The sequence below is a fragment of the Theropithecus gelada genome, chromosome 10, assembly GCF_003255815.1.
Source record: "Theropithecus gelada isolate Dixy chromosome 10, Tgel_1.0, whole genome shotgun sequence".
Taxonomy (NCBI): Eukaryota; Metazoa; Chordata; class Mammalia; order Primates; family Cercopithecidae; genus Theropithecus; species Theropithecus gelada.
The window spans coordinates 21,387,873-21,412,667 of record NC_037678.1 but is presented as its reverse complement, the minus strand read 5'-3'; the positions used below and the strand labels follow the sequence as shown (position 1 = coordinate 21,412,667).

The 24,795-nt window shown below is 49.2% G+C and overlaps 1 protein-coding gene, 1 non-coding gene and 1 pseudogene across 5 annotated transcripts in view; all 3 read left to right on the top strand.

Annotated features, from left to right (window-relative positions):
- Positions 1–23,998, top strand: part of KREMEN1 (kringle containing transmembrane protein 1) — an 81,590-nt gene extending 57,592 nt beyond the window's left edge. Inside the window, exons 6-10 of one of the 3 annotated variants that reach the window (XM_025400434.1) lie at positions 7,343–7,675; positions 8,056–8,265; positions 9,717–9,801; positions 11,335–11,491; positions 23,582–23,998. In XM_025400434.1, the coding sequence (XP_025256219.1) occupies positions 7,343–7,675; positions 8,056–8,265; positions 9,717–9,801; positions 11,335–11,491; positions 23,582–23,662 (866 nt within the window). In that variant the 3' untranslated portion in view covers positions 23,663–23,998. Of the gene's footprint in view, positions 1–7,342; positions 7,676–8,055; positions 8,266–9,716; positions 9,802–11,334; positions 11,903–23,581 lie in introns of those variants that run through there. The other 2 variants (XM_025400436.1, XM_025400435.1) reach the window with 2 other exon arrangements.
- LOC112633949 lies at positions 3,972–4,078 on the top strand. The gene has a single exon (XR_003121698.1). It is a non-coding gene; the product is annotated as a U6 spliceosomal RNA (small nuclear RNA).
- On the top strand, positions 12,715–16,026 carry LOC112633651 (annotated as a pseudogene). Its single transcript, XR_003121563.1, has one exon. The product of XR_003121563.1 is annotated as an uncharacterized LOC112633651 (transcript).
- Positions 23,999–24,795: the final 797 nt, after the last annotated feature.

Genomic DNA, 24,795 nt, shown 5'->3' with positions numbered 1-24,795 from the left:
GTATAGAGGCTTTACTGGAGGTGTCAAATAGAAATAATCTGGATTAAATGTTAAATGCAGCACTGTGGAAATCGTCTGTAAAGTGCACACCAAGTAGCATCCTTGGTACTACTAGGAAAGCGTACTGACCCTCATATAAAGGTGCACTGAAGTGAATTAATTATAACAACAGTTATTGCTCTTTATCGAGTGTTTGTCATGTGCTAGACTTGATGCCAAGTGCTTTTGTGTATTTTATGTTATTTAATCCTTGTAGCAACCCTGTTGATAAGAAAACTGTGGATCAAAAGATGAAGTGATTTGTCTATGCTAGTAAGTGCCGGAGCCAGGATTCAAACCCTGGTTTGCCACATTTGAAATATTTCTATTTTCAGCAGCTAGAATCCCTTTTATTAACAATAGTAAAACAGATCATAATAATGGATGCAGTTTTATGCTTTAAAGTTATTGAACAAAGTATACCCAGTTCTGATTATTACCACATTGGCCCCTTGTGCAGCTCTCCAGAAACTGCCCTTTCTGGCTTGCATTTGCTCAAGGACTAAGAAAGTTGGCATTCTGAGAGGCTACTCACGCCATCCTCCAGAGGCCCAGATGCGTGTGGTCTACAGGTCCCCTGACAGCAGCCGGTTCTATAACTCACACCCCATTGCTCTGCTGAGAAAGGTACAAAATGCAGCACTGTATAAATAATCTCTAAAGGTGCATCTAGAGGCTGGCGCGGGGACGCACGCCTGTAATTCCAGCTACACTGGAGGCTGAGGCAGGAGAATCGCCTGGGAGGCAGAGGTTGCAGTGAGCCGAGATCTGAGCCAAGATCACACCACTGTACTCCAGCCTAGACGACAGAGTGACACTCCATCTCCAAAAAAAAAAAAAAAAAAAAAAGGTCCATCTAGTAGAGAGTAAAATAGTTCAAACAGCTCAAGTACCACCTCATGGAAATCCTTATGACTCATTGAATAAGGCTGAGCACTTTGGAAATGGTAACTACAGACTGTCCCATGATTCGGGAGGGAGAAGATGTCTTCCTAAAGATATTGGAGAAGTTAGATGGTGAGAAATGACCAGATTACAGTCTGTCTCCCAGAACGTGAGGCCCCGCTACCAGCGTGGCTCACATGTGGGTCTCAGTCAGTGTCAGTGAGGTCTTCCTGTCCTCTGCTGGTTAGAGGAGCACCCAGGCTCCTCTGCAGTAGAAGCGCTCAGGCTGTGTTTGCTCTTCGGGAGAGAGACGACGGGGCTAGTGGGGGTGGAGGGTGAGGGGCAGCTGGAAGAAGCTGTCTGCTCAGTCATTATTGCCACATCAAGTAATTTGTCACAGACTCTCTGGCTGATTTTTCAGCAAGCTCTCATGGACTTGCAAAGGTCACTGAGGTGAGCTGTGTACTGTGTGTAAACACAACACTGATGGGGGCTTCAGAACCTCTGCTACCCCTGGGATTATAATTTATTGAATTAACAGAACCAAATAGAAGAACATGTTAGCCAGAGTCAACAGAGGGTTACAGGAATGACCCGGGCTAGCCTCTTGGGACTCTCTTGGCATCTAGGCCCTGAAGGGAGGGGTCAGTCATCTGGATTGGACCTCATTTTGTAGCATTAGTTGAACACTTATCATTGACAGGGCCCTGTGCTATTCACTTTACATGTGTTGCTTCCCTTAATTCTCACAGTACTGTGAAGCAGGTACTGTTATGCTTATTTTACAGATGAGAAAACTGAGGCTCATAAAAGTTCAGTAATTTGCCCAAGGTCCCACAGATAAAGATCCTGCCTTCATGGAACCTTTATTTTAGTGGGAAGGGAAGAGATTAATTGTGAAAGTGATTGAGGGTCTAAGGATGGGTATAATCTGGTTCCCGGGACTGTGTTAGCAATTGTATTTCATAGACTGTAAGATGCCTCAATTCTGAGGTGCAATATTATTTTATACACCATTAAGGGAAAAAAATATTTTTAATTTAACAGTGACATGCATTGACTAAAAGATACATCCCAGTTTAAAAGATTAAAGTGTTTCCCTTAGAGTTGATGAAATATGGTACCAGCCTTCTTTCTTGGGTGCCAAGAAAGAGTGGAATGTTTCCATCCTGAGTGGAATCTGATTCATGGCTGGGACCCATTTGGTTGAGGTTTGTTTCCTGAGACACACCCATTATCATTCCTGTCTAGAAGTGGAGCACTCAGCTGGGGTTCAGGGAGCTGCCTGTCCTGGCTAGTGCCTGAGGCTTCTTCCCAAAGAAATGGACTCAGCTAGTATCGAGGAGGAGCAGGAAGGTCGAAGAGAATCACAGACGGCAGGAGGACACCGGCCCACTGCCATGGAGAGCTTGCCCGGGTCTATCCTGGGCAAGTATATAGTTATATATATATATAGTATGTATATATATATAGTTTGTGTTTTGCAGAATATTATATAAATGGAATCACAGTACTTAACCATTTGTGTCTGGCTTCTTTCACTTAGAATAATGCTTTATCATTCACCTATGTTGTTGCCTGTATCAGTAATTTTTTCCTTTTTATTGCTAAGAAGCATTCCTTTGTACGGATGTATTGCAGTCTGTTCATCCATTCACCAATTGACAAACATTGGTCTGTCTATGATAAAGCTGTTGTAAACATCCAAGTACAGGTGCTTATGTGGACATACGTTGCCATTTCTCTTGGGTACCTACCTAGGAGTGGGATTGCTGGGTCATGTGCTAATTGCATATTTAGCATTATGAGTCACTGCCAACTATTTTCCAAAGTGGATGTGCCATTTTGCATTCTGACCAACAATATGTAAGATTTTCATTTGCTCCACATTCTCTCCACCTACAGATACTTTTGTATGATCTGATTTTTAAATGTGATCCATTCTAGTAGGTATGTAGTAGTATCTCATTGTGGTTTTAATTTGCATTTCTCTAATTACCAATCATATTGAACATCTTTTCATATTCTTATTTGCCATCTGCTATATTCCTTTCCCCTAAAGAAATTCCTTTAGCATTTTCTCTAGTACAGGTTGACTGTCAATGGCTTCTTTCTGCTTTTGTCTGAAAAAGCTTTATTTCACCTTCATTTTTGAGAGTAATTTTTGCTGGGTATTGATTTCTGTGCTGACAGCTTTTTTCTTTCAGTACTTCAAAGATATTGCTCCATATTCTTGTGACTTGTATGGTTTCTAGAGGTGTATGCTCTATCTTTATTCCCCTGTATGTAATCTTTTCCTCTTCCTTGCCTGCCTTCAAGATTTTATCTTTTTGGCTTTCAACTTTTTTTTTTTTTTTTTTTTTTTGAGACAGGGTCTTACTGTGTCACCCAGGCTAGAGTGCAGTAGTGCAGTCATGGCCCACTGTAGCCTCACCCCCCTGGGCTTAAGCAATCCTGCCTTAGCCTCCTGAGTAGCTGGGACTATGGGCATGTGCCACCATACCCAGCTAAGTTTTTAATTTTGTGTAGAGACAGGGTCTCACTATGTTACCCAGACTGGTCTTGAACTCCTGGGCTCAAGCAATCCGCCTACCTTGACCTCCCAAAGTGCTGGGATTACAGGCATAAGCCACCATACCCAGACTGGTTTTCAACATTTAACTATGATGTGTCTTCTTTGTGTGTTGGTTTGTTTTTTTGTTTTGGTTTTTGTTTTGCTTTTGTTTTTGTTTTTAATTTTTTGTTTGTTTGCTTGGGTTTGCTAAGATTCTTGGATCTGTAGTTTGTCACCTTTTATTGATTTTGGAACATTTTTCACCATTATCTCTTCAAACATTTCTTCTATATTCTTTTTTTATTCTTTTGGCATTCCAGTTACACATATGTTAGACCATTTGATATTGTCCTACAGCTGTTGGGTGCTCTGTTCTCTTTGTTTTCCCCTTTGTTTCATTTGGGGATAATTTCTATTGACCTGTCTTCAAGTTTATTGATTCTTTCTTCAGCTGTGTCTAGTCTCCTGATAAGCCTATCAAAGGAATTCTTCAGTGCTTGCCTCAGCAGCATATATACTAAAATTGGAAAAAAACAGAGTAGATTAGCATGGCCCCTGTGCAAGTATGGCATGCAAATTCATGACGCATTCTATAATTTTAAAAAATTCATCTCTGATATTGTTTTATTTCCAGTAGTTTTATTTTTATTTTTATTTTTTTTAAGAGACAAGGTCTCACTCTGCCACCCAGGCTGGAGTGCAATGGTGCAATCATAGCTCTCTGCAGTCTTGACCTCCTGGGCTCAAGTGGTCCTTCTGCTTCAGAATCCTGAGTAGCTGGGACTACAGGCACACACCACCATGCCTGGCTAATTTTAAAATTTTTGTAGAGATGGGGTCTCACTGTGTTCCTCAGGCTGGTTTTGAACTCCTAGCCTCGAGAGATCCTCCTCCCTTGGCCTCTTATAGTGTTGGGATTACAGGCATAAGTCACCATGCCTCACTTCCAGTAGATTATTTACTGTATTCATCGTGTAGTCTCTGTCTGATAGTTCTAGCATCTGGGTCATCACTGAGTCTAGTTCTGTAGATTGTTTTATCTCTTAACCATGTCTTTCCCCCCTGCCACCCTTGCTTTTATATGTGGATTGTAATTTTTTATTGAATGCCATACACTATGTATAGAAGAGGCTGAGATAGTGTTTACACCTGGGCAGATCTGCATAGTATAGGGACTGAGCCAGTCTGTCAGAAGTTGAACTGGGTTGTTTATCTCACTACCCTCAATGCACATCAGGCTTTAAACTCCTCCAGCAATGGGTTGCTATCAGCTTGTGCTTAGTGTGGAGCCTAGGGTACCCATGAGTTTTCCTCAGTAGTCCTGTTCCATCCTCAGCTTTGAGGAGTTCCTACATGCCTGTGCTGCAGACGGGCTCTTTTTCCATCCTCTTTCCCTCCCTCAGTGGTAGGCTATGGCTGCTTGTTACCTGGCTCTACTCATGATGAGGTCATGGGAGTGGTTCTTGGTTCTCCTGCCCTGTCCTCAGTCTTAGACAGGATGTGAAAAGGCCACCGGCCTGAGGTCTTTTCAGCATTCCCACACCCTTCTTATCTCCCTGGCAGCCAAACACTGCTTGCGTCTGTGGTGGATCTTGGGAAAGATAACTTCTTGCCTTCCCTCCAGGAGTAGTAGAGCTCTGCTTTGCATTGGCTGCAGGATTCTGGGCTTAAGAGGGCTCAAGGCAACCAGGGACCAGTGGCTTTTGCTTCTGCGCTTCCCCCAGAAGCAGTGGATCTTCACCTGGTTACTTTGACAGGAAGGAGAATTTCAAGGAGACTGAAATTTGGGTTTGTGAAATGGTGTTTGGTATAGACTTTTCTAGTCAAATCAGGTCTACTTCCTCCCCCAGAGGCAAATAGATTTTGCTTCTGCCCATTTTCAGTGGCCCTGGGAGTAACAGGATTTGCTTCCCCTCTCCCAGTGGCCGAAGGCTTTTACTTTCTTAGAGAGGAGAGTCCCCTCCTGCAAGTGCAGAGAGAAGGAAGTGGGCAGTCTTTCATGCCTGTCCCCCAGTGGCAGCCTGTCACCTCCTGCACACTTGTGCCACGCAGGGGGACTATGGTCTGCTGGCCAACCTAAGTCACTTGTGAAAGCACTGAGTAGAGGGCTGTGCAGAAAAGCTCGCAAGTGAGGGCAAAATGCCCATTGTGTCTGGGATGCCCAGTTGCCCTAAGCTAAGACACTAGCCCACTCTCAGCCTTTAAGAGTTTGTTAAGATTTTAGTGCTTTCTTGTTACTTCTCTGGCAGTCACCTCTTCCTCCTGTGTTCTCTCAAAGATGAAACTATTTGTGTGGCCTGACTCTCCTTGGTGGGGCTTTGACTGTAGAATTAATTTCCCCTGGTTGTCATGAGACCTCAGCTGAGTTTTAAGCTTTTTCTCATTGTTAGGATGGAAGCAGCATTCGCTTGTTGTTGTTATTGTTGTTGTTGTTGTTGTTGTTTTGAGATGGAGTCTTGCTCTGTTGCCCAGGCTGGAGTGCAGTGGCTCAATCTCAGCTCACTGCAACCTCCGCCTCCCGGGTTCAAGCAATTCTCCTGTCTCAGCCTCCCTAGTAGCTGGGACTATAGTCACACGCCACCAAACTCAGCTAATTTTTGTATTTTTAGTAGAGACGGAGTTTCACCATATTGGTCAGGCTGATCTTCAACTCCTGACCTCAGGTGATCCACCTGCCTCGGCCTCCCAAAGTGCTGGGATTACAGGCGTGAGCCACCGCACCCGGCCTGCTTGCTGTTTTCTACATCCTAAAGGGAACCAGAACTCCCCCAAAGCCTGCTTTTTAAATCCTAGCCCTGACTGGGCACGGTGGCCCATGCCTGTAATCCCAGCACTTTGGGAGCCCGAGGTGGGCGGATCACGAGGTCAGGAGATCGAGACCATCCTGGCTAACATGGTAAAACCCTGTCTCTACTAAAAATACAAAAACAAAATTAGCTGGCCTGGTAGTGGGCACCTGTAGTCCCAGCTACTTGGGAGGCTGAGGCAGAAGAATGGCATGAACCCGGGAGGCGGAGCTTGCAGTGACCCGAGATCATGCCACTGCACTCTAGCCTGGGCGACAGAGCGAGACTCCATCTTAAAAAAAAAAAAAAATTCCTAGCCCTACACTCCCTCCCAAGGAGTTTCAGTTCTAAGATCTTGTTTACATTTCACCATGTAAGACAGGAAACCACTGCATCCCCTTTCTAGAACCTGCCTATCAAAAACAGGAGTCCAGAGAAATCAAATGTGCTCAGTACAGAGTGCTTAGAATCTAGCATGTTTCCTCACTGCAGAAAGTCATTTCTTGTGCCTCAGTTTCTCTGCTTGAAAACGTGGTCCCTCATGGGAGCGTTGCAAGGATACTGGGGACACACGAGCAACTGTAAAGCCTTTCTCTTTTGACGACTTTACCTCATCGGGTGGCTCCCCTGCAGAGAGGCCCCAGTGGTTTGTGTGCTTTGTCTCATGTGCCGTCGCACATTCCTGTGATACAGGAGCAGGTGGTGCTCTCTCCAGCCTTGAAACTGAGAGAAGCACGAGGCCCGCGAGTGACGTGCGGCCCCTGCCATCACTTGGCCCTGCCAGTCCCAAGTCCAGACTCTCTGACTCCAGCCCAGCCCCAACCTAGGCCACACCACTGTGCTGTGTGCTAATTCTAAGGTCTCTGGGGGGAAAAACATCTCCACAGTCATTTGTCCAGAGTCTCAGCGATTCATTTTGTGACTCGATCCTGAAACATAAGACTGTCTGGTTTTACAGATAGAAACAATGTCCTAAATGGGATCCTGCTAGTTAGGAAGCCTTTAGAGCATTGGTGTTGGAAGCGTGCCTGTGGCAGAGGCCCAGACTGAGGGCGTGGGGTCTTTTTCTCTCCTACAGCTCTCGTCGGCGCCTGCGGTGGGAACTACTCAGCCATGTCTTCTGTGGTCTATTCCCCTGACTTCCCCGACACCTATGCCACGGGGAGGGTCTGCTACTGGACCATCCGGGTTCCGGGGGCCTCCCGCATCCACTTCAGCTTCCCCCTATTTGACATCAGGGACTCGGCGGACATGGTGGAGCTTCTGGATGGCTACACCCACCGTGTCCTAGCCCGTTTCCACGGGAGGAACCGCCCACCTCTGTCCTTCAACGTCTCTCTGGACTTCGTCATCTTGTATTTCTTCTCTGATCGCATCAATCAGGCCCAGGGATTTGCTGTTTTATACCAAGGTAAGACATCCTTGCCTCCTTGGGGGCTCTTTAGGGCCCATGTGCCTCGGGCTTCTCTTCTTTACCCTTGTGACTTGGGCGGTTCTTGCGGGGCAGATTGGGACTCAGGAACTACTGACTCAACTTGCAGATCATCCCGAGGCTATGGCTCCTTCCCGACCCCCATTTCATAACTCATTTATATTTCATGAGACAGAAAAGAGGTGAAAACCTGTCAGTGTGGCTATTTTAGTAGATCTAATGACAGGGACCTGCCCATGGAAGGAACTGCACCAGAATTGAATAGAGCAGAAGCCTTGTTCTTCATACTCGTGCTCTCCCCCCGCTCGGCTCTGAGTCTCCATAGCCCTGGCCCCAGTTAATTGCTTTTTCTCTTCCAGCTGTCAAGGAAGAACTGCCACAGGAGAGGCCCGCTGTCAACCAGACAGTGGCCGAGGTGATCACAGAGCAGGCCAACCTCAGTGTCAGCGCTGCCCGGTCCTCCAAAGTCCTCTATGTCATCACCACCAGCCCCAGCCACCCACCTCAGACTGTCCCAGGTAGCAATTCCTGGGCGCCACCCATGGGGGCTGGAAGCCACAGAGTTGAAGGTAGCGCTCTTGACAGTTATAAAGACAAAAGCACTTGGGTGTTTCTTATTCAGAGGCAGGTTGGGATATTGACTCTGTGACCTATAGTCTGTCCTGGCTTTTGAGGGAAATTTTCTTATTAATTGGTTCCTTAGTCCTGAGGGAAAAGTGCTCACCTCCAAAGATTAGGCAAGTATGCCTTTTGTGCATTGTGACTAATCAGCTAATCCCGTATTTTCCCACGTTAAGATTATCTTTCTAGAGCCCCACATTGAAACTCCCTAAATTTATTGGCATTTCCAAGAACTCCATTCATTCACTCACTGACTCATTCATTCAAAAGATATATAAGTACTTCAGTGGTGCCGGGCACTATGCTAGGTACCGGATTATAGAGTGAACCAAACACAATCCCTGCCCTTCTGTGACATATAAATGAGAGGAGAAAGACAGAAAGCAAAATAAAAATCAGATAATTATAAGAGCTATGAAGAAAAGTCATGCAGGACCAGGTGCAGTGGCTCATGCCTGTAATCCCAGCACTTTGGGAGGCTGAGGCAGGAGGATGGCTTGAGGCCAGGAGTTTGAGACTAACCTGAGCAACATAGGGAGACCCTTTCTCTACAAAAAATAAAAAAATTATCTGGGTGTGGTGGTGCACACTTGTGGTCCCAGCTACTTAGGAGGCTGAGGTGGGAGGATGGCTTGAGCCCGGGGGTTCAAGAATGCAGTGAGCTATGATTGTACCATTACACTCCAACCTGGGTGACAGAATGAGACCCTGTCTCAAAAAGAAAAGAAAAGAATAGAAAAATTAGCTGGGCATAGTGGCACATGCCTATAGTCTCAGCTACTCAGGAGGCTGAGGCAGAAGAATTGCTTGAGCCCAGGAGCTTGAGGATGCAGTGAGCCAAGGAAGTGATGCTTTTATGAGCTGGTAGAACTGGAAAGTACCCTCAGTAGTGACCGAGCCTGGAGGCTTTCAAACTGCCCGGGGGCCCCTGCAGGAGCCACCATAGAAGGTCAGGGAGAAGGGCCTGTCTAGCACTTCCTGTGTGTCATTTGGCTATGGATCTCAGTAGCATCTCATAGGCCACATCTCATTCCTCGGATGAGGAAACTGAGGCCCAAAGAGTTTACATAACTCCACCTGTGGTTGCACAGTGGTCCCAGTGGCAGAGACAAAATGCATGTCATTCCTTTAGATTCTGAGTCCAGTAGACTTTGGATCATCCTGCCTGCCTCTCCCTGAGAGTGACTTGTAGAACAAAGGGAAGTATTCAGAACACCTGGGGCCCCATGCTTAGCCTGGGTCTCAGCTGCTCCTGAGGCTGGGTTTGCTGGCTGCCCTCCCACACTGGCCTGCAGGGAGCCCCTCAGTCAGACTTACTCACTTGGGTATTCTATAGCCGACTTCCTTTCGGAAACCAGCCACAAACAAGCCTAGTAAGCTCTATCTTTTGCATTTGCAGGATGGACAGTCTATGGTCTGGCAACTCTCCTCATCCTCACAGTCACAGCCATTGTAGCAAAGATACTTCTGCACGTCACATTCAAGTGAGTACAAGAGGGAGCTGCCCGATTCCAGGAAAGGGAAGGCTCAGAGTTGGTTTTCTATGATGCTTCATTTGTCTGGGTACAACTGTAGAATCAGCAGATGATTCCAAGGCCCTCAGTCCTAGGGAATGGAAGGCAGCAGACATTCCCCCTTCTCTGTAGAGTGAAATGTACAACTGGACAAATCTCATTAAGGTTTGAGGGATTTTGTTTGCTGTGTCCAAAGCATACGATTTCAAGGAGGATTGCAACATTCCTGGCTTAAAAAGCAAATGTGCTAGTCCCTTATGGAGATCTTTATGCAGGATTGAAGATAGCTAGGACGATGCGGTGCATACTTTCTGATGCCTTCTAGAAATTGAGAAACATCCTTAGGAAGAGAATTCTCACATTTTATTCACTATTGCTTAGTAGTTATTTTAAAACAGTTATTGAAGAAACTTATGGAAGCTTTATCATTCAATTCTGACCAATTTGGGGGAAAATATATTTCCTTCCCTTATTTTGCTACTCAAGTCTAACAGTTGCGCCTTCCAGGAAAGGGGCAATTGTTCATGCTACTGATGTTTGTGTACTTAGAGGGGAGCTTGTTCTAATTTTTCCTAGACCCCTACTCTGTCTTTCCGGTGGTTTCTAGTAGAGGCTCTTCTCATTTCACAGCCTCCCTGAAAATGTATGTATGTCCACTAAAAGCTGTCTTTTTCCTGACCGTCTCATTTGCCCTGTGCTACAGACTTCTCATACATTCAACGCGAGCTCTTCTATTGCCTTGTGAAGGCTGCCTTTGGCCACATTGGAACCACTTTACATAGACACCTCCACTCTACACTTGAAATTTTTCAGTGGAAATAATGTCCTCGTGTGTGTGTGTGTGTGTCTGTGTGTCTGTGTGTCTGTGTCCGCGTGTGTGTGTGTGTGTGTCTGTGTGTTTTAAAGTCACAATTCACATGTTCTGGGGAAGCCTCTCAGGCTCAGTCCTGACCACATCCCCTGTGGCAGCAAGAAAGCCCGATGCTTCCTATAGCATCCAGCATCTGACAGCATGGCTGAGGCCTTAAAGTGCATGCCTAACTCTCCTCTGACATCAGCTGCAGCTTCCCTGCCAGGCAGCTGCCAGGACTGAACAGAGTCTGGGTCAGCACCGGAGGCTAGACGGATCTCTGCTTGAAGCAGAGAAGTTTTGCGTTTATCTTGTTTTAGCTAAGTGGGCTTCCAGGTGAATGGCATTTGAAGATAGTTCTTTTATTTAAAATAAAAGAATTTGAAAAATCATATTCTCTCAGGCTGGGCTTTTCCAGATTCGAAGAATTCTGCTAGTTAGAAAGTTCTTTGTTATTCTGATGCGGACGCTGCCCTGCTGCACTTGGCCTCATTTCAGCTGCACACTAGTCCTTCAGATCTTTAGAGGTGGCTGTGAGGTCCTTCCCAGACCTTGCCCCACCCCATTTCCTAGATACAGTATCTCATGAGATGGTAGGTTGTTTGGAGTGCTTTGTTCTAATCTATTGGAAAAATTATTTATCTGCTTGACAGATCCCATCGTGTTCCTGCTTCAGGGGACCTTAGGGATTGTCATCAACCAGGGACTTCGGGGGAAATCTGGAGCATTTTTTACAAGCCTTCCACTTCGATTTCCATCTTTAAGAAGAAACTCAAGGGTCAGAGTCAACAAGATGACCGCAATCCTCTTGTGAGTGACTAAAAACCCTGCTGTGCCTAGGATTCGAGGGCCCTCTTTGAGCTCAAGGCTGCTGGGGTCAACCCCTCCTGTGGTTCTTCTCTGACAGACTCTTCCCTGCCTCTCCCTCTGCCTCGGCCTCTTCGGGGGTGCCCGCCTACAAACTAGGAAGAGGCACCCTGCTGCCAGGGCAGGCACAGCCTGGATTCCTCCTGCTTCATCGGTTGCACTTAGGAGAGAGACTCAAGGCCCTGGGGCCCAGCCCTCTCTGCATCTCTCTTTCTGATCTAGCTAGCAGTGGAGGTGTCAGGACAGTGAGGCTGAAATGACAGACGTGGTCATGCCTGGCACTGGGCTCAGGTACATTCTAGATGGCTGTCAGGTGGTGGGTAGGTTTAGTTACATTGAATTTTTCTTGCTTCTTCTCTTCTCCTGGTCTTTATGGCTTGTAACAGGGCCAGACAGGGAGAACTCTCAGGTACTCTTGGGAGTTGGTCTGGTCCCATGCAAGTGTGGACTCCTGCACATTAGTGAGGTGTAAAGAGGGCAGTGTCTGTGCTGCCCTGGCAACTTTGCTCTCCAGATGCTGGACTAGGATGGGCCTCCTCCAGCCTGGGAGGGTCTGAGAATAAGATCTAGTGACCCCATTTATATCAAACCTGATACTTTACACATGGGCTTCTTTCTAGATTCTTCTTTCCATAGCTCATGGAGCTGCAGGGAAAGCTTGAAGAGCTTTGGTCATATAAAACATCCATTCGGCCGGGCACAACAGGATTATGCCTGTAATCCCAGCACTTTGGGAGGCTGAGGCGGGCAGATCACCTAAGGTCAGGAGTTCGAGACCAGCCTGGCCAACATGGTGAAACCCCATCTCTACTAAAAGTATAAAAATTAGCCAGGCGCGGCTGGGCGCGGTGGCTCACACCTGTAATCCCAGCACTTTGGGAGGCCGAGGCGGGTGGATCACGAGGTCAGGAGATCGAGACCATCATAGCTAACACAGTGAAACCCCGTCTCTACTAAAAATACAAAAAATTAGCCGGGCTTGGTGGCAGGTGCCTATAGTCCCACCTACTTGGGAGGCTGCAGCAGGAGAATGGCGTGAACCTGGGAGGCCAAGCTTGCAGTGAGCCGAGATTGCACCACTGCACTCCAGCCTGGACAACAGAGCGAGACTCCGTCTCAAAAAAAAAAAAAAAAAGAAAGAAAAAAAAAATTGGCCAGGCATGGTGGTAGGAGCCACCTGGGATCACTGAGTAGTAATCCCAGCTATGGGCACTCAGGATTGGATTTATCAGCCTTGCCCCTGAGCAGCTCGTGGTCCTATGGAACCTGAGCCAGGCCTTGGTCTCTGTATGATTGGCTCAGCTAACTCTCAGTTCAGAGCAGAGAGTATCAATCTTGTGTTTTTGCCTTTAGGCAGCACTACATGAGACGTGGGGCCTGTGGTCCTTCCTTCTGGCGTCCCCCATGTTAAAAGATAAAAAACACCCCAAGAGCCATCCGTGCTCTCTGCCCCTCCTGTGGGGACCATGTGGGGTTAGGAATGGCTCAGTGGGGAAGGAGAGGGCTCTTGTCCCCAGTCCCATGTCACCCTGTCCCTTAGATAGGGAGGTGGGCTGCAGAGATTGGTGCGAGGAGAGGGTGGGTTTGGGAATTGGAGCTCCTCCAAGGAGCTCCTCCTAAGATTGAGAGCTGCAGCTGTAGTGGCTGCTGGTTGGGAGGTAAGTGCCATCGCTAATTTAAAAGTCTGGAAGCAGGCTTTGTCAACAGCAGCTGAGAAAAGCAGACTGTGCCTCTGCTGGCCAGGCCTAGGCCCTCGTCAGAGCGCGCCTCTCCCCAAGGCACTCGGGCCTGGGTGATTGTTGCACCTCTGGCCTTGGCGTTTCCTCTTTGCAGCGCTTTGCCTACCTCCCCCAAGCCCTGAGCCACTGCCTGCTGGGGCTCCTACTGAGGTTCTGGCAACACCTCTGCACCTGCCACCCTGGGAGGAAAGAGGGCCACACGGGAAGTGTCTGCAGGGAGAGGTGACACTCGGCAGCCTGAGTTCAGGAGAAGTGCTCAGAGCTTTAGGCAAAGGGGCCTTCAGAGGAGGGAAATGGAGCAATGTGTCACAGGCAGACAGGGTCAGGACTGCCACCCCAGGCCCCATGGGAGGCCAGCTGAGGGCACAGAGCTGCTTGGTGCAGGCTTCATGCTTTGATCTGGAAAGAGCAGCTGTCCGCAGGCCTCTGTCTCCAAGAGGCCCGTCACACAGGAGGACCGCTGGAAACATATCGACACGTGCAGTCTCCCCTCCAAGCTATTCACACTGATTGTGGAATCTCAAACACAAGTGTCAGGTGTGTGTTATCCCAGCAGGCCCTGTGCTGTGAATAGAGCCATGTGCAGCACAAAGGGAATGTGGCATGTGGCCCCAGGAAGAGTTCACCCGGCCAGGGGGCAGTTGTTCAGTTGCCTGGGGCTGACACTGACCACTGGCCTCTGGGGTGTCCTACAGCCCAAATGCCCACCTTGCCCTCCTCACATCTCAGTCAGGGGAGGCCATGCCCAGGCCAATGTGCTATCAGAGCTTGCAGTGGGGGCAGTACTTCCTCGGAGGGCCTGGGAGGTGCCGGGGATGCCCCAGCGCTTCTCCTCCTGCCTGGCCCTGGCATGGCCCAGTGCCTCTAGGATCAACTTACAATCCGTGGAGCAGCCCCGGGAAACCCAAACCTGGCTCAGGACAGCGTAGGGGCAGGAGGGCTGTAAATCATCCCAGGCTAAGCCTCCATGGGTGCTGGGTCCTGCGGAGCCTGGCTATGGGCTCAGTTAGAACCACTTAGAAAGTCAGCGACAGCCCACAGAAGGCCACTGCAGCTAAGTAAACACCTGAGAAAGAAACTGTTCCAGAAGAGATGACGTGGGCTTCCAGGAGCACGGAGGAGGTGGCACTTGAACTTTGAGGAAACTCCTTGGATGAGATAAAGTGGGGGTTGGAGGTGGCGGGAAGAGGGTAACCCTGGGAAAGTCAACGTCAGAACGCATGGCAGAAGACTGTGGAAGAGGCAGGGGAGGGGCTTTGGGGACCACTGTGGACGGAGCTCTGAAAGCACCCTGGCCAAAGCCTCTCCTGAGGTGACAGAGCGTGGGAGGAGGCTGCGGGGGCACTGGGCCTGCATGCCATCCTCACCCTGTTCCCCGCTGGCGCCAGGCCCTGCCTTCTTGGTACATGTGCCAACAGGAGAGCCCTCACCAGCTGATCTTGTCACTCTCCGTGGTGACTATGCCTTGGCCAGCTGTGGCCCCTAGTTTCTAGCAGTGTTTCTCAGTGTCCTTGGCCCTTCTGAGAAGGCAGGCGGGAGGCACACGGTGCCCTCTTCTTCCCTGTTTGTCCAGTTGCTTGCAAAGCAGAGAATGAGTAGGAATGAACCCGAGTGCCTTTACCCACCCTGTCCCCCACATCAGGACAGGCTTGAGGCCTCTCTGGGCGTGAGCGAGGAGACCAGGCTGCTCTAACTTCTGAAGAGTGGGCTCCGGCTCAAGACTCCAATCGGCCAGAAGCCCACAGAGATCAAAGCACTAGCAAGTTCAGCTGTCCTGGCCCTCAGGCAGAACCCACCAGAGTGCCTGGGTGTGGCTCCACCCACATGCCCCACTGTCAGCCCAGGCAGGAGCCTTCCTGGCCAGGCTCAGGATCTGCCTGCAGCCCAGCCAGGCCATCACCCAGCCCCGATGCATCCTGGCACTGCACACTTACTCTTCACAAGCACTTATATGCGGATGGCCTCCGAGACCCTGCCTCCCTGGTCTGCTGAGGTCAGGCCAGGTCTCCCACGGGGCCGGGCAGCTCCCCACCCCACCGCCTGGCACAGTTAGGTCTCAGATATCCCATGTGGTGTTTGATGTCGGCTTTTGTTCCTACCTTGGGAGTTTGGATTGTTTCCTCTGGTGTCTTTGTTTACCTTCCTCACTGTTCTACCTCCTGGCCAGGTCTCAGCTTAGCTTCCCTGGTGTGGGGTGTTTTTCAAGCCTTCCAGCCACAGCTGTCTGCCCTCAGGCTGGATGGCTCAGGGGTGACAGGGCTTCACCCTCTGACTGCAGACCCCTGGTGGGCACATCTCACAGGCTTCCGTCTTGCTGAGTTGGGTACAGAGGCAGAAGTGAGGTGTGGAGGAAAATCAGAGGGAAATCCGCTTCAGAAAGGAAGGGTCTTTAGACACGAAGCCTGGAGGGCCCTTCCCCGCCTGCACGGGAGCTGCCATCGTGGGGCTCATGCACGTCAGGACCTTCCCACATCCAAACTCACCTTCCAGCAGGGATTTTGACTTTGGATGACAAGGCTTTATTTGTAAATATGCTCTTAATATGCAACTTTGAGAATAAAATAGAAACATCATGTATTTTAAAATATAAGATGAAGTGTGATGCACTGTATACAATTTAATATATATTTTTAGGATTTTGTTATTTAAGAAAATGGAATGTAATGGTACTTTTACAAAAGAGAAAAAAATGTTATTTTTACTTTCTGGAAAAAATAAATATTCTCATTGTTGTAGAAACAGTGATGGGCCCTACGCTGTCATTTCTACGGGAGTTCCCCAGAGACCGTGGGACAAACGGAGGGTGTCTGTGGTGGGATTCTTACCTTCCCTCGGGTGCCAGTCCTCACCTTTTGGTTGCTTTTTCCTAGTAATGCCTCCAAATTTCTTCCAGTCTTGTCACGGCTTTGACCCACAGCTGACCTTCAGCTGGTAAGATCGGAAAGATTAGGTACTCCAAAACCACTGCACTGCAGCGCATATCCAAGGAGGGTCAGGGCAGAGCACAGCGCTCTGCATCAGAGAAATCTGGGCTCGAGCCAGCCTGGAGTTGGTCCCTTGACTCCTCAGCCTCAGCTTCCCCATCTGAAAAGGGTAATGGAATCTCTTCCTCAGGAGACTATGGAGGTTATGTTTTGACAAAATGCATCTAAAGTGCTTATGTAATTATTATCCCAGGTGGAACTGACTTTGCCTCTCAGAGCAACCAGTTCCTCCTCTCCACGCACTTCTTGCCCCACCCTTTCCTTCTTAGGAAGGAAAGAAGCTAATAGAAGCTCCATGTATGAGCTGCCCACTCTGTGCCAGGCACTCCGCTGGCAGACACTGTGCACATCCTACAACTCTTCGCTGTGGGTACCACTTTCCCTCTTTGGCAGATGAGACAGCTGAGGCATGGAGAGGCCGTGGGGGACCGTAGCTGGGAGCACAGCCCTGGAGTCAGCCCTCCAGGATTCAGTTTCCTCCATTCATCCTCTGTGAGGCCAGTGAGAGTAAAACAGGGAGCCTTTGAAGGGTTTCAGCGGAGGAGTGACATCAGATTCCCAGTTTAGAAAGCGTTTCTCCTTGCGTCTGGGAAAACAGATCTGAGCAGGGTAACACCGAGGGCAAAGAAACCAGTCAGGAGACTCTACAGGCCCAACCAGGAGATGCTGAGGGCATGCCTGGGCCCCCACGCCAGTGCCGTGGAGAGAGACGCTGACCACATCGCAGGAGCAGGGGCACGTGCATGGGGTGGGCAGCTCAGGCTCACATTCCAGTTCTACTATTCACTATGTGACCTGGGGCAAGTAACACGGCCCTGTGTACCTGTTTTCCCACCTGTCAAATGGAGACAGTTACAGTACCTGCCTTTGTGAGGCATTGGGCTGTATGAATTATTATTACCTACAGTATGTTTTCCATCAAAGTAGATGTTCCTTTCATTCTAGAATAGAGGTGGGGGTTAAGAATGAGGAGGTGTCTGGGATGGTGCTTGGGTACCTGACATGGGTGCCTGAGCAGAGAAGAGGGGCCATTCTTTGACATAAGGAATGGAAAAGGTGCCAGGTGTGAGAGGAAACCTGATGAGTTCCTTTTGGGCTAAATCCACTGTGGTCCCTGTGGGACACTGAGGCAGAGCTGTCCGGCAGGCGTTGGACAGACAGCCTGAGCCCCCCCAAGGAGCACAGGGCTCTGCACAACCCAAGGGAACATGGGCACAGGCGGCATCCTCAGGGTGAGTGTTGGGGCCCCCCCTCAGAAGGCTATAGGGGACAGTGTCCTGGGATGCACTGAGGCAGTGAGGGAGTGCCTGGCAGGACCAGGGTGGGCAGGGGTAGGACAGGAGACAAGGACTCCCCTGGAAGCCAAATAACCTATGGGCAAAGCTTTTTTTTTTTTTTTTGAGACGGAGTTTTGCTCGTCACCCAGGCTGGAGTACGGTGGTGCAATCTCTGCTCACTGCAACCTCCGCCTCTCAGGTTCAAGCGGTTCTCCTGCCTCAGCCTCCCGGAGTAGCTGGAATTACAGGCACCCGCCACCACACCCAGCTAATTTTTGTATTTTTAGTAGAGATGGGGTTTCACCACGTTGGCCAGGATGGTCTGAAACTCTTGACCTCAGGTGATCCACCCGCCTCGGCCTCCCAAAGTGCTGGGATTACAGGCGTGAGTCACTGAGCCTGGCGAGCAAAGATTCTAACCTGACCGGCACACATAGACTGCTGGGGCTTTGAGTCCCAGTCCCAGATTCTCAGGAGACAGCTAGGCCAGGTGAAGTCTCCCTCGTCTAGCCAGTTTTTGCTAGGATAGGGTTCTCTGAGAAAAGAGGGCACAGGCCAGTCCAGCTAAAGAATATTACCACCACAGACGTGGCTCTCGGTGGGATGCATTTGACCACTTGCCTGGGAATCCCTACGTGCTCTGTTAAACTGCAGGTTCCTGGGCCCCACCGCAGACCTACCACATCAGAATCCTTGGAAGCATTGCCTCAACACAGAGTCCACGCCCTTCACTTCACCACTGTCCCCTCCCTGGTAACTTCTGCCTCCACCCTGCAGCCAGCCCCAACGCTGTTGCGGCTGTTGCAACATAATGGCACCTTTTTTTTTTCTTTTTGAGACAGAGTCTCGCTCTGTTGCCAGGCTGGAGTACAGTGGTGCGATGTCAACTCACTGCAACCTCTGCCTCCTGGGTTCAAGCGATTCTCCTGCCTCAGCCTCCTGAGTAGCTGGGACTACAGGTGCCCGCCACCACGCCCAACTAATTTTTGTATTTTTAGTAGAGACAGGGTTTCACCGTGTTGACAGGCTGGTCTCGATCTCTTGACCTGGTGATCTGCCCACCTCGCGCTCCCAAAGTGCTGGGATTACAGGTGCGAGCCACTGCGCCCGGCCCGGGATGGCTCCTTTAAAGGTGAGCTTTGCTTGACTGTTTCTCTTCACCGGGCTTTCCTTCTCTCTCCCAGAAGCTCTTTCCTTCCATGAAGGAAAATATTTTTAATGGCAGGAAATGGCTGGTAGAAAACAAACGGGGTGGCCTTGCTGGTGAATTTCTTAGGGACAAATTATGCTGCAACAGAAAAATAAATAAATGCAGCCAGAATGTGCAACTGTCCTACCTAAAAAACCACTTTGGGATTATGGGACAATGAAGCCAGGATGAGACCCTCACACCCATTTGAGTGGACTCTGGGGACCACTGACCTTGCCCTGTGTTCTCCGGAACCTGAGAAACACAGACATTGGAGAATCCACCCGGGAGCCAGCACCACGGCAGCACCAGCCCCATCCTTTGTCAGGCAGTCAAAGGCTCTTCTTCCCATGAAGGGGAATAGGGCTGGACAAGGGTGACCTTGTGTCCAGGCTTGGAAGTCACATGACCATCTTCTTTCCCCTCTGGGCCATGCGTGCCTGAGACTGCAGACAGTCTCTGGGACTCAGAGAACTGGGAAGCTTTTGTTCCTCTGTGGCGAGGTCGGGTCCCGATGGGGGATTGTTTTTGCTCAGCTGAAAGGGGCACTTTAGGGATAGAATATTTCAACCTCAAGAAGCAGCAACATTTGCTTGTAGCTGGAAGTCTTCACTTCTGGTCTCCAGCTGTTGTCTGGAGCCACCAGGCCTCCGCTGAATGGGCCTAAGCCCAGCAACTGGGGGCGGGCAGTGCCTGCCGGGCTGAACATGAACCAGTCTGTGCAGGACGCCCATCTCCAGGACAGCCCATCTGCAAAGACACCCTGTCCCCTCCCGGTGGTGGCTGCTGGGCTTTGGAATAAACCTGTTAGCTCTGGGTGACTGAGCTGGGAAAAGGGGCTCCACAAGAAGTGTTTTAGGGGGAAAGTAGACCCAAGCTTGAGCTTCAGAGTAACCCCTCTGGGAGAAACACCAGCCACTCGGAAACATCCAGGGCTTTTGCAATAGCGAAGCTGCAGATACCGTTTATTTCACTCTTAAAAGCATTGTCTCTATTCAAATGAGGTCACTGAACTCTTAAAAACTTCACTGAGGGTCACGCTTCTTTGCATATTGATCACGTGAATGTTTAGTGGACTTGCCTTATTTGCTGGTACCAAAGATAAAGATTAAGGGCCCTCAAGGGGTATTCAGACCTCAAATTCAGCCAAATACAGGGGCAGCTTTTCCTGGGTCTAAGTGAGCTGAGGAAAGCACTTTTGAATGTGCAAGGACAATAAGATTAGTAATCACTACCATCTCTGCAGTACCTATTGTGTACCAGACGCTGTGCCAAGTGACCAACAGAAATTAATCTTTGCAGCAACCCAACAAGGAAACCGAGGGTCAGAGAAGGGGTTCAGCTAGGGGCCGCCAAGGTTTGGACTCAGCCTGGGACCGCTGGCTCCAAAGCTGTGGGTCCTCATTCCTGTTGAGCTGCAGGCCCCTCCAACACAGGCAGTGGGTGGGCCCCCAAATAGCTCATCTTCAAGGATGTGGCCTTCAGACAGCCCAGGGAAAGTGTGGATCGATTTGCCTGGGTCAAGGAAGGATCAAACCTACACTTTTTTTTTTTTTTTTTTTTTTACCTATTTGTTGACACAAACCCCTTTGAGAACCAGGGGTTGGATGGAGCCTCTCCCCCCAAAAAAGACCCCATCTGCCAGACTGCAGAGGTTCAGAGACCCCCTGCCCCCTGAAACCCTTCCATGGACCTCAGGTTTAGAATCTCTCCATTAAGCCATGAGTGTGATTATTTGAAAGTTAAAATGAGGCCAAAAGGGATAACAGTAACAGTAATAATAATACGAATAACAGGATACATTTTACTGACCACCTATTGTCAGGCACTTATGCCAGGGGTTGACAAACATTTTCTGTAAAAGGCTAAATACTAAATGTTTTAGACTTTGCAGGCCATACAGTCTCAGATCCTTTGACCAGAACCACAGGCCAGTCACTGGGACCCTCAGTGACCCCAGCAAGCTCTGGAGCCATCTGGGCAGCTCCACGAGGAGCGGGGGATGAGGGGCCACCAAGCCCCCCTTGTTATTAGCCACGGACAATATGTAAACAAATGGGCACGGTTGTGTTCCCATAAAACTTCACGGATACCAAAACCTGAAGTTTATATAACATTCACATGTCACAAAATGCTACAAAATGCTTTTCTTTTGATTTTTCCCCCCCAAATTAAAAAGTGTAAAAACCGGCCAGGCATGATGTCTCACCCCTGTAATTTCAGCACTTTGGGAGGCTGAGATGGGTGGATCACTTGAGGTCAGGAGTTTGAGACTAGCCTGGCCAACGTGGTGAAACCCTGTCTCTGCTGAAAATACAAAAATTAGCCAGGTGTGGTAGCACGTGCCTGTAATCCCAGCTCCTCGGGTGTCTGAGGCAGGAGAATCGCTTGAACCGGGGAGGTAGAGGTTGCCGGGAGCCGAGATTGTGCTGTTGCACTCCAGCCAGGGAGACAGAACAAGACTCTGTCTGAAAAAAAAAAAAAAAAGCACAGGAGTCAGGATTTGAGCCCACTCCCAAGCCTGTTTGCTTTCCTAAGAGACAAGGCATGTAAATTGTGGAGGAAGAAAAGGTGACAGTGAAGCAAGAAGGAAGGCCCAGGAGCAAGGGCAGTCCCCTGGGCCCTGGGACTATCAGGCAGAGAGGCTCCAACCTCCCACAGTCTTTGCTGAATGGTTTGCACTGTAGGGGAGGGCGGCTGGTTTCCTGAGCCATCCCTCCAACCCCCTGCAAGGACAGAGGCTCCAGATCCAGGACAGCTGGTGGCCTTCACATTGTTTTGCGTCTCCCAGGTTCTCTTAATTATAACCAATTTGCCACCCTCAGCAATTCCTTGTTCCCCTTTGCTAATACCCATGAGTTGGAACCATCAGCCGAACTCCCAGCCAAACGCGGCTAAAATCACTTCCCTTTCCCATGTAGGGAGCCCTCCAGTCTCTTAGAAACTCGCCTCTCTTCTCAGTCCTGTGAGACGGGTGAGGCCTGCCCTTCTGTGCGCTGACTTACTGGGCTGGAATCTGCCCCCCAAATCTCTTACGAAAGCGGGAGACAGAATCTGCTCAACTTTCTCTAGCTCCTCCCTGCGCCCCGCGTCCCCCCACCTCTCCTGCTGACTCTTGGGGCTCTGGCATACTGCCTGCCAAGGACAACCTTTCCTTTTTTTCTCTCTCTAAAGACAGGGTCTCACTCTGTCGCCCAGGCTGGAGAGCAGTGACACCGTCACAGGGTAAACTCCAAAACTGGGATTCAGCCTGGGAGGCCACATGGGTTCCTGGCTTTAAGCAGGAAGGAACTCAAGAGTGAGCTGACAGTAAAGTGAAAGCAAGTCTATTAAGAAAGTAAAGGAATAAAGGAAGGATACTCCGTAGGCAGAGCAGCGGCGTGGCTGCTTGACTGAGTAGACTTATGGTTATTTCTTGATTATATACTAAACAAGGGATGGATGATCCATGAGTTTTCCGGGAAAGGGGTGGGGAGTTCCCGGAACTGAAGTTTCCTTCCCTTTTTAGATCATACAGGGTAACTTCCAGATATTGCCGTGGTATTCATAAACTGTCATGGCCCTGGGGGGAGTGTCTTTCCGCATGCTAAAGGATTATAATTAGCATACAATGACCAGTGAGGACAACCAGAGGTCACTTTCATTGCCATGTTGGTTTTGGCGGGTTTTGTCCAGCTTCTTTACTGCATCTCATTTGATCAGCGGGGTCTTTGTGACCTGTATCTTGTGAAACCAGTCCTGCCGACGTCCTATCTCATCCTGTGACTAAGAATGTCTGACTTCCTTAGAATGCAGCCCAGCTGGTCTCAGCCTCATTTTACTCAGTAGCCCCTATTCAAGATGGAGTCGCTCTGGTTCCATTGCCTCTGACAGCACAATCATAGCTCACTGCAGCCTCACTCTCCTGGGTTTGAACAATCCTTCCATCTCAGCTTCCTGAGTAGCTAGGACCACAGGCGTGAGCTGCCATGTCCAGCTGATCAAAAAAAAAAAAAAAAAAAAAAAAAAAAATTCTTGTAGAGACAGGGTCTCACTATATTGCTCCGGCTGGTCTTGAACTCCTGGGCTCTCGTCTTGGCCTCCCAAAGTGCTGAGATTACCGGCATGAGCCACCATGCCTGGCTCCTTTATAACCTCCATTTATTCATCTAGAAAATAGATAAAGGCTGGGCGCAGTGGCTCACACCTGTAATCCCAGCACTTTGGGAAGCTGAGGCGGGCGGATCACCTGAAGTCAAGAATTTGAGACCAGCCTGGCCAACGTGTTGAAACCCCGTCTCTACTAAAGATACAAAAAAATTAGCCTGGCCTGGTGGCGGGCACCTGTAAACCCAGCTACTCCAGAGGCTGAGGCAGGAGAATCGCTTGAACCTGGGAGGCAGGAGGTTGCAGTGAGCTGAGATCGCGCCATTGCACTCTAGCCTGGCTAACAGGGTGAGACTTCATCTCAAAAAAAAAAAAAGAAAGAAAAAAAGAAAAGAAAAAAAAGAAAAAAGAAAATAGATACAGCAGTAGTTTCTCATAGGGTTGTTGTGAAGATTAAATGAAATAAGAAAAGTACAATATTTAACTCAGTGACTGGCCTGTGAGTCCTCAAGAAATTTTAACGATTTTTATCAGTAAACTAAGGGGACCACCAGGAGCAGGGGGGACCTCAGATGTGCCCGCCTTTCAGATTGAGAACCCCATTTATCAAACTCCAAGTTTACAACGCACAAAGTAGGGGCAGTTCCCTCCTTAGAAAATAATTCCTGACTTGGTTCTTTCAAGTACCTGGTTTTCCCCAAGACCTTCAATATGTGACCCCATTTAATAAAAGTATCTACTGACCTTCACTTTCTTAGGGACCTAGCTGTTGGGTGAAAATACCCTTTTTTGCCGACTCCCTGCCTGCGGTGGATTTCCTTATCTGTTGCTTCAGGTAAGGGAACGAATGCAGAATTTGAATGTCCTCATAGTTCCCCCAGTGCTGCAGGTGGACAAATAGGCTAAGGCCCCTGGCCCAGCTGGCAGAGGTAAGGAGCTGCCAGCCCGCCCGGCTCCCGCTGCGGCAAAGCCCCCAGCCGCCGCCTCCTGTCGCCCTCGCCTTTCCTGCAGGAGCCATCCCGGCGCAGGCTTGCTCACCAGCTCCGCCCCGTGGTAAGACCGGAGATCTGCGGAAGAAGGCCCGCCCTGAACCGCGACTGCACTCAAGCCCTTCCATTACAGTTACACGGATTCTTTTGCCCAGCGCGGTGATGTGTGCCTGTAATCCCAGCTACTCTGGAGGCTGAGGGAATGGATGCCTTGAGCTCAGGAGTTCACAATCAGCCTGGGCAAAATAGTGAGAGCCCTATCTCAAAACAAAAAAAGAAAAGAAAAAAGAAAAAAATAATGTCACAGGTTTCCTGAGCCCAGGTCTCACTCTCACCAAGCCCTCTAAAGAACTCATTCTGGCGGGGCACGGTGGCTCACGCCTGTAATCCCAGCACTTTGGGAGGCCGAGACGGGCGGATCACGAGGTCAGAAGATCAAGACCATCCTGGCTAACACGGTGAAACCCCGTCTCTACTAAAACTACAAAAAATTAGCCGGGTGTGGTGGCGGGCGCCTGTAGTCCCAGCTACGTGGGAGCCTGAGGCAGGAGAATGGCATGAACCCGGGAGGCGGAGTTTGTAGTGAGCCGAGATTGCGCCATTGCACTCCAGCCTGGACTAGGAGGAAGACTCCCTCTCAAAAAAAAAAAAAAAAAAGGACTCATTCCATTAGATAAGTGATCAGATGAATTATTCTACCTCCATACTATGAAATCCTGTGTCACCACTGAAATTAATGTGGTGTATAATCTCCAAAGGCAATGAAAAAAAAAAGAACAAATTAATGTAGTGCCTCTACATATACTGTGTCAGAATACCTTACATGAAAAAATCAAGTCAAAGAACAAAGCATAAGTGTAATTTTTTTTTTGCCAAATTTTAAAAAGAGAGAGGGAAATATATGTATGCGTATACAAAGGCACCAGCAAAGTCCTGCAAGGTCTGTGCCTAACTCTTATTGTGGTCACCTTTGGAAAAGAAAG